This window comes from Manis pentadactyla, chromosome 10, assembly GCF_030020395.1.
Source record: "Manis pentadactyla isolate mManPen7 chromosome 10, mManPen7.hap1, whole genome shotgun sequence".
Classification (NCBI taxonomy): domain Eukaryota; kingdom Metazoa; phylum Chordata; class Mammalia; order Pholidota; family Manidae; genus Manis; species Manis pentadactyla.
In genome coordinates, this window is record NC_080028.1 from 117854804 (window position 1) to 117867553 (window position 12750).

At 33.9% G+C, this 12750-nt stretch overlaps 1 protein-coding gene across 1 annotated transcript; it reads left to right on the forward strand.

Annotated features, from left to right (window-relative positions):
• The first annotated feature begins 367 nt into the window (after positions 1-367).
• On the forward strand, positions 368-11171 carry NTS (neurotensin). The gene is made up of 4 exons (XM_036890032.2): positions 368-569; positions 3831-3892; positions 8002-8226; positions 10452-11171. Exons 1-4 carry the CDS (start codon positions 380-382, stop codon positions 10602-10604), a joined length of 630 nt encoding a protein of 209 aa, XP_036745927.2. The 5' UTR covers positions 368-379; the 3' UTR covers positions 10605-11171.
• The last annotated feature ends 1579 nt before the right edge of the window (positions 11172-12750 follow it).

Genomic DNA, 12750 nt, shown 5'->3' on the forward strand with positions numbered 1-12750 from the left:
GATTTCAAGCATTCCTCCTGTAGATTTTGCTTATATTAAAGATAACAGATCTCATGCTTCACACAATCAAAATGACAATTTCTTGAAGCCAGGGAATGAAAGGAGATGGGCAAAGAATGGTACTGGAAGTTCTTTTCCGGTTTACTTTATATGGAATTGCTTTTGAATGACTCCTATGCATCAGAAATCCTGAGCAATAGTGGCAATTAGGGGAAGTGTCGCTTTCATTTGAGATTTAGAAGTGGGGGGGGTGGTAAAAGAAAAGGGGAGGAGGAAGTGGGGAGAGGAGGAGATGGATGGGATGAAGGGAGGGCACATCCTGAAGAGATAATCCCGGTGTTCTCATGACATCATCTTCCTGCATATATATATATAGGGAATGGGCAGAGCATCTCTCATAGCTCAGTCACTTTCAAGGCAAAAGGAGGTGCTAGAGAAAGTCTCCTTCGGTGTGTCTCTGTCTTTTTGGACTTGGCTTGCTAGAAGGCTCAAGGAGATGATGGCAGGAATGAAAATCCAGCTGGTATGCATGATACTCCTGTCTTTCAGCTCCTGGAGTCTGTGCTCAGGTAAGCTCGGCTGCATGTCACAATTTCCTGAAGTGATTTTTTTGTCTTTTTTTGCAATATGCTGCTTCTTATGTTCATGTATCCAGGGAGAAGAGTTGTTCCTTTATTCTGGATTTGCTTTTTAGTGATAGAAACTGAATAGTGTCTTCCTCTGTCTTTATGATTACAGGAATTGAAACTCTTTATTTTCCCCTGTTTAAATGTACAATAATAAAAGGGATTTCAATGAAATACATCATGTCCCCCTTTGGAACCACTAAAAAAAAGCCACACACGTAAACCTTAAATTAGGCTGGTTACTATCTAATGAGAGTTGAGATATGGTGCCTTTCAAAGTGTGAACCCACAATTAAAACTCATTCACTCAAAATGCTTTATATAGTCCTCAGTCCTTCTCTAAGGTAGCAGTGGTTTCTCTCCCCAAGAGAACTTAACTGTGTGTTAAGATGACAATAAAAAAATTTAAAAACTGACATGTAATGAATAAATGAAGGAAGCATTATGTGTAGAAAATTATTTCTAGCAAAAGCACAAAGTCCAAATATTTTTTGAGAATGTATTTTACATAGTCTTTCTGTGTGACAAAAAGGTAATTATTAATTATTTGCTTTTTTGCATGTTAAGTTGACACAAGATATAATTGGAGAATTTTAATTCTTATGTTAATGAAAATAATTTACCTGCAGAGTGTTTTGATGTGATAGTTAACGAGAAGCCATATATTGCTAAATATCTATTAATAACTCACTTTGAAAGTAAGATTTAAATTTAAGAGTGATACAAAATATTGTAATGGTTGAAATATGCTCCAACTGATGTTTGAAAATACTTGATCATATCAAAGTGAGAAAAAATGGGATAAATGCAGCAATAATCATTTAACCTGTTTTATACATCTATATCTCATAAATATGACATTGAATTATCTAATTCAAACCCTTGCTATGATTTTATTTAAATTATGACATTCAGCCTAGTAAGGTATAAATATTGTTGAGCAAAATTTTTTATTTCTTTTGATCATTAGAAAAATATCTTGAACTTCTAACTTTGCAAACTTTTTATGAAATTAAATATCAAATTTTCTACTATTATCATTTTATCTAATAATTACATGAAGTTAAAGGTACACTTAGAGTGTGTGAGAAAGACTGGGTTGTTGATTAAACACTTTGCTTATTAATTCTTGAAATTTCTTGCTGTGTTAAGACAAAATTTATGGGGATTTTTGGTATACATTTTTTCACAAATGGCTAATGGCATGGAATATGTTATTCCTTTTGAAAAAACAACTTGGGCTTCTAACAAATTAGTAGAAAAAGATCTCTGGTACAATTTAGCTCCTAGATACAATTTAACAAATGGTTTCTCTAAGTGTGACAGTCTTTATTAAAAGTGTATAGTACCAGTGAGATAGAGTCATTTTAACTTCTTCTTTTATGACATACAGATCAGTGAGCATAAAGTAAGTCATATTATAGTTTTCTATAACTGTATTTCTATTCCCTTATAGTATTTTCTAATTTTTTTCTCTGTAAAATATTTATTGGTGGGAACTGGAAGGGATAGTCTAAAACAAAGTAAGAAATTGATTTTCAACACTATTTTACATGTATTGATAGACAGCTCCACTTTTGCTAAAAAAGTTCCTTAATAGCCTGTGATAAAATTCTACAGTGTTGTTTAAAGGAGAAAAACAATTCTTTCAAGGTGTATTTTGCAAAATAGCTTCTCAAGATACATAAATTTGTCTTTCTTATTCTAAAATTATCAGTAGCAATTCCCTTTGATTTTGTCTTCAGAAAGACTTTCATTGTACTGTTTTTTAAAAATCAATAGGCTTACCGAGTATCATAATTCTTCCAAGTGGTAAAGATACCTCAAGACAAATGCTGGGCATAGAAGCCACAGGGCATAAATATGCAAAGAAGTAAAAAGCTAACTTTTTCAAACAATAAGGCTTCTCTCTCACTTACCAACTTCACATTTCCCTGTATGGCCCCGGAAGATGACTGGTTAGCCAGAGACGGGTAAGATTCCTCAAGGGAGGAACAACCTAAGACAGGCACAGTCGCAGGGGGGCCATCAGGTGAGAAATTGGGGATCAACAGAGGTGAGGCTTAGAACCTCACCCCCCCGTTCTGAGAGAAATCTTCTGCATACGTGGATGTTTTATTGCCCTGGCCTAGCTTGGATTAACACATAGTCTACAGGCACACACCTGATCATCTACATGTGCTCTCTTACAACACTAAACTATGTTTTCTACCTTTATCTTGTATCTACCTACCACTTCAGCAATTTATTAAAAATAATAATAATAAAGAGAGAAATGTGGTATCCACATATAAATCAAGTATAAAAACCAAATGAGTATTCATATTTGAACTGTTTATAGTTCATAATGCATGAGCAAAACCGAAAGTTTCTGTGATGACTGCCCTTGTACTGTTCACTATGTAACTTATTCATTATGTAAGAATTTGTTCTACATGTAAAAACTTGTTTGTTATGCCTCAGAAGATTGGAGACTGACAAAAATTAGGCTTGGGGTGGAATAATGATTGTGCATTGAGCATTGACTCCCCTATACAGAATTTTATTGTCGTTAACAACCATTTGATCAATAAATATGAGAGATGCCCTCACAAAAAAAAAAAAAAAAGGACAGACTTCCAATGGTAAAATAAATTAGTAACCGGGATGTAAGGTATAGCATAAGGAATATAGTCAAGATATTGTAACAGCCTGGTAGGGTGATAGCTGGAACCTAGAATTATGTATATAAATGTTCTACCACTGTGTTGTACACTTGAAACTCATGTAATGTAATACTGTGTGTCAACTACCCTTCAATAAAAAATAATAATTAAAAAAAAAAAAAAAAAAAAAATCAATAGGCATATATTCTATAAATGTAAACTACTACTGCTAAAAACTAACCAGCATGTTTGATGACATCTCTATGATAGGATATAACCAATTTTTTTTATTTGGAATTCAGAGATAAGAAACTCCAAATCCTCAATAGCTGTTTTGGTATGTAATCATGTGCTGATTGATTCTCTTAGAAGTGCTTCTATGACTCTAGCTGCCTGTTAGACTAAAAAACAAAACTATAATTGCCTTTCTTTAATACTATTTTAGACAGAATAAAAGCATAGGAAATATAATAGCTTTTAAGACAATTGTTTTGAGATTGATATCTGTAGATTACAATATGTATTTATATAGTAAACATGTGGTTTTCATTTTACACAGATTCAGAAGAGGAAATGAAAGCATTAGAAGCAGATTTATTGACCAGTATGCATACATCAAAGGTAACTTTCTTTTCATTTACCAAGGATTGAAAAACATATGAGCTCTCATTATGAATATGGTGTCTTTTTCTTACAGTAATAACTTCCCATTGAGACCGAAAAGTTCATTGGCAGACCTTCCCTTTTTCAAGATACTTTTCCTTGAGCTCAAAAGAGTTAAGGGTGTTGATGTGACAATGAAAGAAGTTACAGTGACTATCAAGCAGTATATTTCAACTTTAGTCACATTATTTATGCAGACATGTACATGTATTCAAAGGAGTCTTATTTCTGTTCTTATCACATTGTATATGATGACAGATATATGGGCCTTGAGTTAAATATATAAATGAAAAGTACATGACATTTTTGCCTTTTTTGTTATTGTGCATAAGGTGGAGTTCTTAAATTAAAAATTAAAGGTCAGGACAATCCTTGAAAGAAATGTGGTAGGAAGTAAAAAGCAAAAGACTGGCAATAGAAGCCTTGAGATCTAATCCTGCAACTGTGACTTAGAAATCTTAAGCAAGTGGGTTAGTTAACATTGCTTGCCTTTTTTCCTTATTTTTAAACGCTGGGGTTGGAGTTCACGATCTCCTAGACATTTACATAAAATCTATCTATAGATTCAAATTCTCTCTACATCTGACTATCTGTAGCTACTCATTGTTATTGAACCAAGTAAAACTTTTTAAAATTGGACCCTATTATTTTTCTCTTGGGGTCTTGAATGCAAGTTTCCAAGACCCCAACCTGCACTGAGGAATAAAAGTCCATTAGAATATACCTGATTACCATGCGACCACACAATGCTGATTTCTCCAGAGTGAGTCAACTAGTGTGCATCTATATGTTGTTAGAGAACAGGGTTCTCAACCAAAAGATATTTCTCAAAGAAAAACAGATTTTGAAGTGAGGCAGTCACCTGGTACAATTATTATTTAACACTGGGATATCAAGGCCAAGGACTCCACAGGTGTCATGGTAAGTGAGTGCTCAAAGCTCCTGTGTAATTTCTAGAGTAATCCTCCATCTTGGGCTTCTCATCCCTAATTGGATGAGCATGTTTCAGGTAAAACAATTCCTATGTGTATAAACAGAATTATATTTGATAGTGAGTGTAAAGGGGAAACAGTTATTTTTGTGTGTGTTTGAGAATGTAGGACACTATTAAATAAAAGGTAACAAAGATGTGTTTCTACTATGGTCCTTAAAAGACATTAAGGAAAATTTTATTTCCATGATTGCCTAGATCTACAAAAGTTGAACCGATTATTCTACCATAATTTGGTAGGTTTCATATCAGGAATGAACAATTCAAAGTTAGTTTAGTCATTAAAATTCAATGACCAAATATGTTTAACCTTAAGATAACAGATCCTTTGTTTAATACTCAATCAGAATAGCAATAGATAGCTACAATCTCTTCAACTCAAAAATAGCAAGACAAGTGAAATCAATAGTCTTTATTGGAATATGGGAAAGATTAGAATGCCTTAGTGTCCTGGTAGAGATTTTACCTCTGTAATTGACAGTTTACACTTACACACGAAGGTTTTAAGTAATCTCCAAAACGTGGTGTACTTTAGGAAGTGTTAGCTGCTTTGCAAAAATGTGGGAGTTGAGTTGTAATTCCTAAGGGAAAACAGTTCTAGCATATGGAGTGGTCTTGGCACAATAAAAGTATTTTTTCCTTAGTTTTCTCATTCATTTCTATTTCATTTATTTCATAAAACAGATCATACAAAAAAATTGAATCCCATTGTCTCCTTTTAACCGAACTAAGTAAAGTACAGTCTGTCACGAGGAACCACCCAAAAGTATAATTATTCAGATTTTGCTGCTGGAATGAGAAGAAGAAGCCCATTATTTATTTTCTACAAAACTGCTATGACTTATTTCTCTGTGATTCAGTTTAGTTTTTGGTGTGTGTGGAGTTCTATGTAAATGAAAACTCGAAACTTATGACCATTTTAACCAAATTACTACATTTAAAATTTTAAGAGAATGGTGTATGGTATTGGTGTAACTCCCTTATCAAAAGCTTCAAAAAGCTTCAGCTTTTTTCTTTCCACTTTAAAGGTAAAATATATGAGCTATTTCAATTTTAAAGTGAAGTTATTAAGGCATTAAAATGCTAATGTGAAAATACACTTAAGCAACAGCAGGTTAAGAGTCATTACAAAGCTTGAAATGTCCCTAGGATAAAATTTTAATTAAATAGTATGCACATTTACAATTTTAATAAATATTGCCAAAACACCCTTGAAGAAGGCATACCAGGTGCTCCTCTCTCTGAGGTCGCCCGCACTTCCCAAGTGTGTAACCTTTAATCTTAAACTTTCTCTCTCCAACCTTTCAGGGTGCCTCTCCTTGGCTGTACTTTTTCTCTCTTTAAGTAACTTTAAATAAAACTTTTACTCTGCTTCAAAAAAAAAAAAGAAGGCATACCATCTATACCCAGACCAACAATAAAATTGAAGAGAAAGTATCTGTTTTCCTATGTCCCCATAAATAAACCATTGAGTGTACTTATAAAGTCTTCAGATCTGATGGAAGCCAAGCTGAACATCATTCCATATATTCCTTTTGCATATTTCTTCTTCAATAAGTGATTGTGTGATGTATCTGATCATAGTACTTAGCCAATGTTTAAAATTTTTCAAGTTCTTTTTTTAATAACAGTATTTATAATTTTCTTTTTGAGGAGTCTGCCTATCTTAAGGATATTAACATTCTCTGGGAGCTTTTACAATGTAGCTTGCTTTGGATTTCAGCTCAGGCTGTTAATTTTCTGGAGAGGTATTTTACACATTTGTGTACTTAAAATTATCTTTTTCTTTATGGATTGGGGTTTGGGTATTTTCTTAATTATATAAATAAGATAAATTCTGTATATTTTCACACTATTTTATTTTTGCTCCTATTTTACCCATTTGGGTATTGTTAGAGTATAACATGTCGAGGAAACTTGCATCTAGGTCTAAATCCAGATTTACTTATAGTCAGCTGTCCCAAGGATTTCAAGTGCAAACTTTGCTATATGCTACACATTGGGTCAATATTTGAATATTATATTCTCTTCTGTTGGGTTTTATGTTTATTCTTGCTCTATTAATTCATTTCTTCCATTACTTCAGTTTTAGAATACACTGCAATATCTGTTAGAATAAGTCTCTATTGCCTTTTTAGTTTACTAAATCTTCTTGGTTATTCTCACACATTCATACTTCCAAATTAACTTCAATCATTTTGCTAAATCCCTCCCTCTAACTTCCAGTCTCCCCATATTTTCCAAATTGGATCAGTGATTTGCAATTGCATAACTTGGGGAAGTAATTCAGAGAGAAGTGACGCCTGATACTTTCGTTACTGCGTCTTCTGATCACAGCTTCGTGATCATTCAAATCTTTTTTTTTCTTTCCAATGTCTTTCAGGAAAAAATTTATACTTTCCTTCATGTCTGCCCTTTGGAATTTTTCTTAGTTCCTTCACAGTTAGGCTCTCCTTAGTTCTTATGTCTTCTCATTGATCCCCGTGAAGATTCCTGGGAGGAAATTGATTACTGTGCACATAGGAAAATTGTTGATTATGCTAATAACGTTTCAGACAAAATCTTGCTAGGAAAGAATGCTAATTCTAGAAATATTATCATTTGCAATAAAGAAATTCGTCAGCCACATGTTGCTTATGACAACCATCAATGTGTGGAATAGACTACTGATCTGACACTAATTGTCCAGATCTGTTAGTATCATCTTAGTCGGTGCTCCATTAGGCACTGAACTGAAATGTAATTAAGATAAAATGGCATTTTTAATACTTTCATCTATAATGTATATGCTTATATTTCTGTCTTTTTACTTACTGTCATTTATATGTTTTTTCTTGCTTCATTCATGAGTCTGGTTTGTGCATGTGTGTATAACTATTGCATTTTTTGAAATAGAGGCTATGAGGTATTGGCAGTATTCAACTTTGTGATATGAAGTTACTAAATTAACAACAGTATATTTCTTAGGCTAAAGTAACAATCAGACCCTAAAATGTAATGACTTAGCACAAAAGAAATTTATTTCTTACTCATGTAAGTTTTAATTGCAATATCTATTTTTTTCCCTGTCTTTCAGACCAGTAAAGCGAGTGTTTCCTCTTGGAAAATGACCCTGCTAAATGTTTGCAGTTTCATAAATAATCTGAACAGTCAAGTTGAGGAAACAGGAGAGTTTCGTGAAGAAGAGTTTATTACAAGAAGGAAATTTCCCACTGCCTTAGATGGCTTTAGTTTGGAAGCAATGTTGACGATCTACCAGCTCCAAAAAATCTGTCACAGCAGGGCCTTTCAACACTGGGAGGTAAAACAAAAACAAAATACAAATAGAATTATGGTTATACTAGTTAGCTCTCATTTGTACTGATTTTTTTTAAAAATCTTGATCATTATCGTAACAGGAAGTTTTACAAATATTAAAGAAGAATAAACCACGTGTTGAGGTTAACATTCCTTCAGATCTTCAAAGTTTCTTTCAAATATTTGGAGTTTAACAACATATTTTTTTTCCTCCAATCCTAAAAGGAAATATGTTATAAGGCAGATTTGATCCACATGCTTTCATTGTGCTTAAATGGATGGCATGCTTAGGCAATTTTTGGTGGTGGTGGCATGCCTAAGAAATTTAAGGAAATCAAAATGTTTTCTTAGAAACACTAAGTCATGTGTGTTTACCCATAAACATCACAAAGCGCATGAAAGTTTCCATTTGCATTTGAATACATTGATCAAATAAAACCAGATTGATAGGGATATATATTATATATATAAATAATATATATTCCTACTCAACTGAGGGCATGGATTTCAGGCATCCTTAGTATTTGAACTAGGTCCACCTAGTTCACTGACTCCCAAATTCCATTACATAGAACTACAGTGAAAGACTGGAAGAATCAGTTGTATTAAATACTACATCAGGGACTCCCCACCTTTGTCTGGGAAACTTTGTTTGAAAGAGGGAAAGAGAAATGAAAAGTCTTTAAAGGAAAAACAAGACATTTTAAAACTTTTACCACCAAGGGAAATATTTCTTTCAGATGAACCTCTTAGAGAAATGTGCTTAATGTGTTTTTTTATACTGTGCTGACTCCAGCATTGGAGATCTAAGGGTACCTTCCATGTGAATACAATAATCTCTGTAACTGACTATCACAGAGATAACCTATAGAAAAGAGGAAGTGCAAAGCAGAACTCCTGATGTTCATTCTGACTTGTTGATGAGAAAGATGTTTCTAGATGAGAAAACAAAAAAGCTAGCTTTAATTTTACTTGGTGGGCTACTCATCCCTTAATTAATTCCAATTCCAGCTAAATGATTCTTTTCTGAAATATTTTGTAAGTCAATAAAATTTGAAAATTACTAATTTTAACATAGGGAGATGCCAATTATGTGCTATTTATCCAGAAAAAAAAAGCTGTTAGACATACAAACCAGATGCACGTAAGATTAGAATGTTTGCTACTTTAAATGTTATTGAGTGATTTAAAATGAAATGATAATATTCAGAGCATAGTACAAATAATTACAGACAATGTGCACAAGAAACAAAAGATTAAAAAACTAGATTGACTGTAGCTGTCTTTCCTTTGAACAGCTGTCAGCTGAAATAAAGGACTTGGTGATACAATTCAATGCATAGGCATTATAATTAAAATTTAGTCTCCTATCACTGTTAGTTATGGTGACTCCAAAGTTTAGAAGACAATCACAAGTATAGATACAGTTCCTGAGCATTTTTTTTTTTTTGCTTCATTTAAATCATGTTGCAAAACTCTGGAATGAGTTCCTAAAGATTTTCTGCTAGTTGAAACTTTTGAATCAGAAAAGTATTATCAGAAAAACCTTTTGGGACTCATACTAGATTGAGGCATAATGAGTAAGGTCTACATGGAGATGAACTCCCTTGAGTTATTGAATCTGAACTTGCTTTTAATTTTAAGCACCATCTAACTGAAAAGACCTTTACTCTTTAAACAGTTTTCACACATGTTTATTTTAACAACAAAAGTAAGGTAGGCGGAACAGGCATCCTCTCTGTGATTGACTAATGGATCTTCAGAATGGCTTTCAAGTAGTTATTGATAATTAATTGCACTTAAAGTCCTGTTGCCTGCCCTTTGAGGCCAAACTTGGTTTACTAGATTCAAAACTCCACATTTGTTGGGATTTATGATATATTTCCATAAAGTTTTGGTCTATATCTCATAAATTGAAGCCTGAAAGATACTCAGAGTTCTATGAGGTGTGTTCTTCATAGTATTGGAGGTATTCGTGTATGGCCTCGGCATATAGAGAATGTTTTTAAAAGGCTAGTCTGCTGAACAAGAAGGAATACTGAACATCAGAAAAATCGTGTTCTTATCCTATCCCAGTCACTTATCTGTCCTTGGAAAAAAACACTTCGTTGCTTTAAACCACATATGGCTTACTATCTGAATAGCAAATTAGATAAAATGTAGAAAAATACTCTGAAATGGAAGACTTTATACATATAAGTTTGATAGATACTCTGCCTTATCTTGCAGTTAATTCAGGAAGATGTTCTTGACACTGGAAATGACAAAAATGAAAAAGAAGAAGTTATAAAGAGGAAAATTCCTTACATTCTGAAACGGCAGCTATATGAGAATAAACCCAGAAGACCCTACATACTGAAAAGAGGTTCTTACTACTATTGAGAGGATACATATTTTATTTACATGTGATTGTGATTTGTTATCCTTTACTTAAATAGCAAATTATATTTGTGTGGAAATGTGACAGAACACAATTGTTTTGTCTCTTCTGTAACTGTGATTTATTGGATGTGATTATTCTGCATTAATATAAATTGGACTAAATGTTCTCAAATAAATCTAGATCTTGAGCATGATGTGTTGTGTATAACTAGAATAGATATTTATTAAGTCACATATAGAATGTTGCAAAGCATTTAATGGGTTGTTTAAGCATCACAATATTTGACATTTTAAACAAAATTATATGAGATTATAACAGAATCCTATGGCAAAGTTTAGGCTAATTATCATTAATCCAAAACAAAGGAATAGTACTTCTTTTATTATTTGATTGAAATTTTTTTTTTTTGAAGCGAGAGCAATACATGCTCTTTTCCAAGACTCATTTGTGAATCTGTCAGGTATGGAGAAGGTAGTAGTGGTAAAATAGAATCATCTAGAAAAGAACTATTAATGATGCCTGTCTTAGTAAATGATCTTGAATATGTTTTTCTGTTAAATGAACTTAATAGATAATAAAAAGACAAGCCATCAGAAACCCATTTCTTGGCAGATTTACTTCCATTAGAAGAGCTATATTTTATTGACTTGTTTTTTCTCACACCTCAATCCAGTAAATGATAGCTTTATTTTTAACTTCACTGGGAAATCTGTGCGAGTAATGTTTTTCCCAATTCGGAGGGCACTTTTTAGTCAAAAGGAATACCCAAAGCAACTCCTTGTAAATGTCCTTTGAGACCATGCCTATCGTCTCACGAGCGCATAGAGCCTTTGTGTTCCAGTAAGGTGGTGGCCCCAGACGCTCTTAGATGGGTCTAGGAAGGCGTCTCTCCACAGGGCTGCAACGTCATCCATAGCCATCTCTGAAGGAAACTAGCCTTCAGAGGTTTTGAGTTGATCAGGAGTTAAGGAGCCTTGTGAACTCCATGTACTTTTGTTGAGATTGCCCCTCTGCTAGGCCAAACCCTACGCAATGGGATTCAAGCCCACCAATCCCTGAGTTTTTCTGGTAAAACCATAACTTCTCACAACCACCCCTCCACCATCTTCCACCATCCTATTAGCTTCATCATTGCAAATGCCTAAGGCACTGATCCTAAGAAGGAAATAATTACATAGTTTACAGATCGATTGTGTTAATTACAAATACTCTGGAGTCAAAACACCCAGATGCAGCTGCTCTATTCACTAGTGACCTTGGACAACTTATTTAACCTCTGTTTCTTCAACTACAAAGTGTGGGGAATAATGGTGTTTAGAGGAGGATAAAATGGTAAACGTAGATGTACATATATGTAAAGTGATATACGGATATATGTAAAATGCTTAGGATGGTGCCTGGACCACAGCAATAACACTACAAATTTAACAGCTCTTCTGGACATTTTCATACCATTTTTCCTTGCTCCTTCAAAAACTATCGAGCATAACACAGTTTCATATATTAACACTCTGTGTTTTAAAAATGACTGATTTCCCAGTTACTTGCTTCATTCATTATCCTTGAGGACTTCCATATACACGAGCAAGATCCATCCAGTACTCTCCCTTCTCAGTCCCTCACATCTTCACTTGCACTAAGAACCCTTTTATCCATTCTGTCTCCTCCAGTCACTTCCATGGTCATGCCATTGAACTTTTCACTGTCCAAACATTCAGTGCCTCCAAAATCTCAATTTAAACACTCAGCTCTCCACATCATCTATTCTTTTCCTGTGAAAACACCACTAGTTCAACTTCCCCTAGAAACTCCCCCTGATTTCTAACCTTACCTGAGCAGCCGAACGCAGCTGGAGAAAAAAACCCAAAATTGTTGAAGATTCACCCTTCAAATGTGTAACTACACATCTCAAGTGGGTCTTTAGTGCTGCCCAGCGTTCTTGCTACATTTGCTTAATAGGTTTTTCCTCTCATTCTCGCAGATGATTATTTTATATCCTCTCTTCGTCTTTAAATTGCAAGCAACACTTGCCATTCTCCCCACTTTCATCAGATAACTTCTGAATTATTTCACTAAAAATTAAGAACAAGAAGGAAGAAAATTCCATTACTTCTCTACCACCACCTGTAACAACCACACTGTATT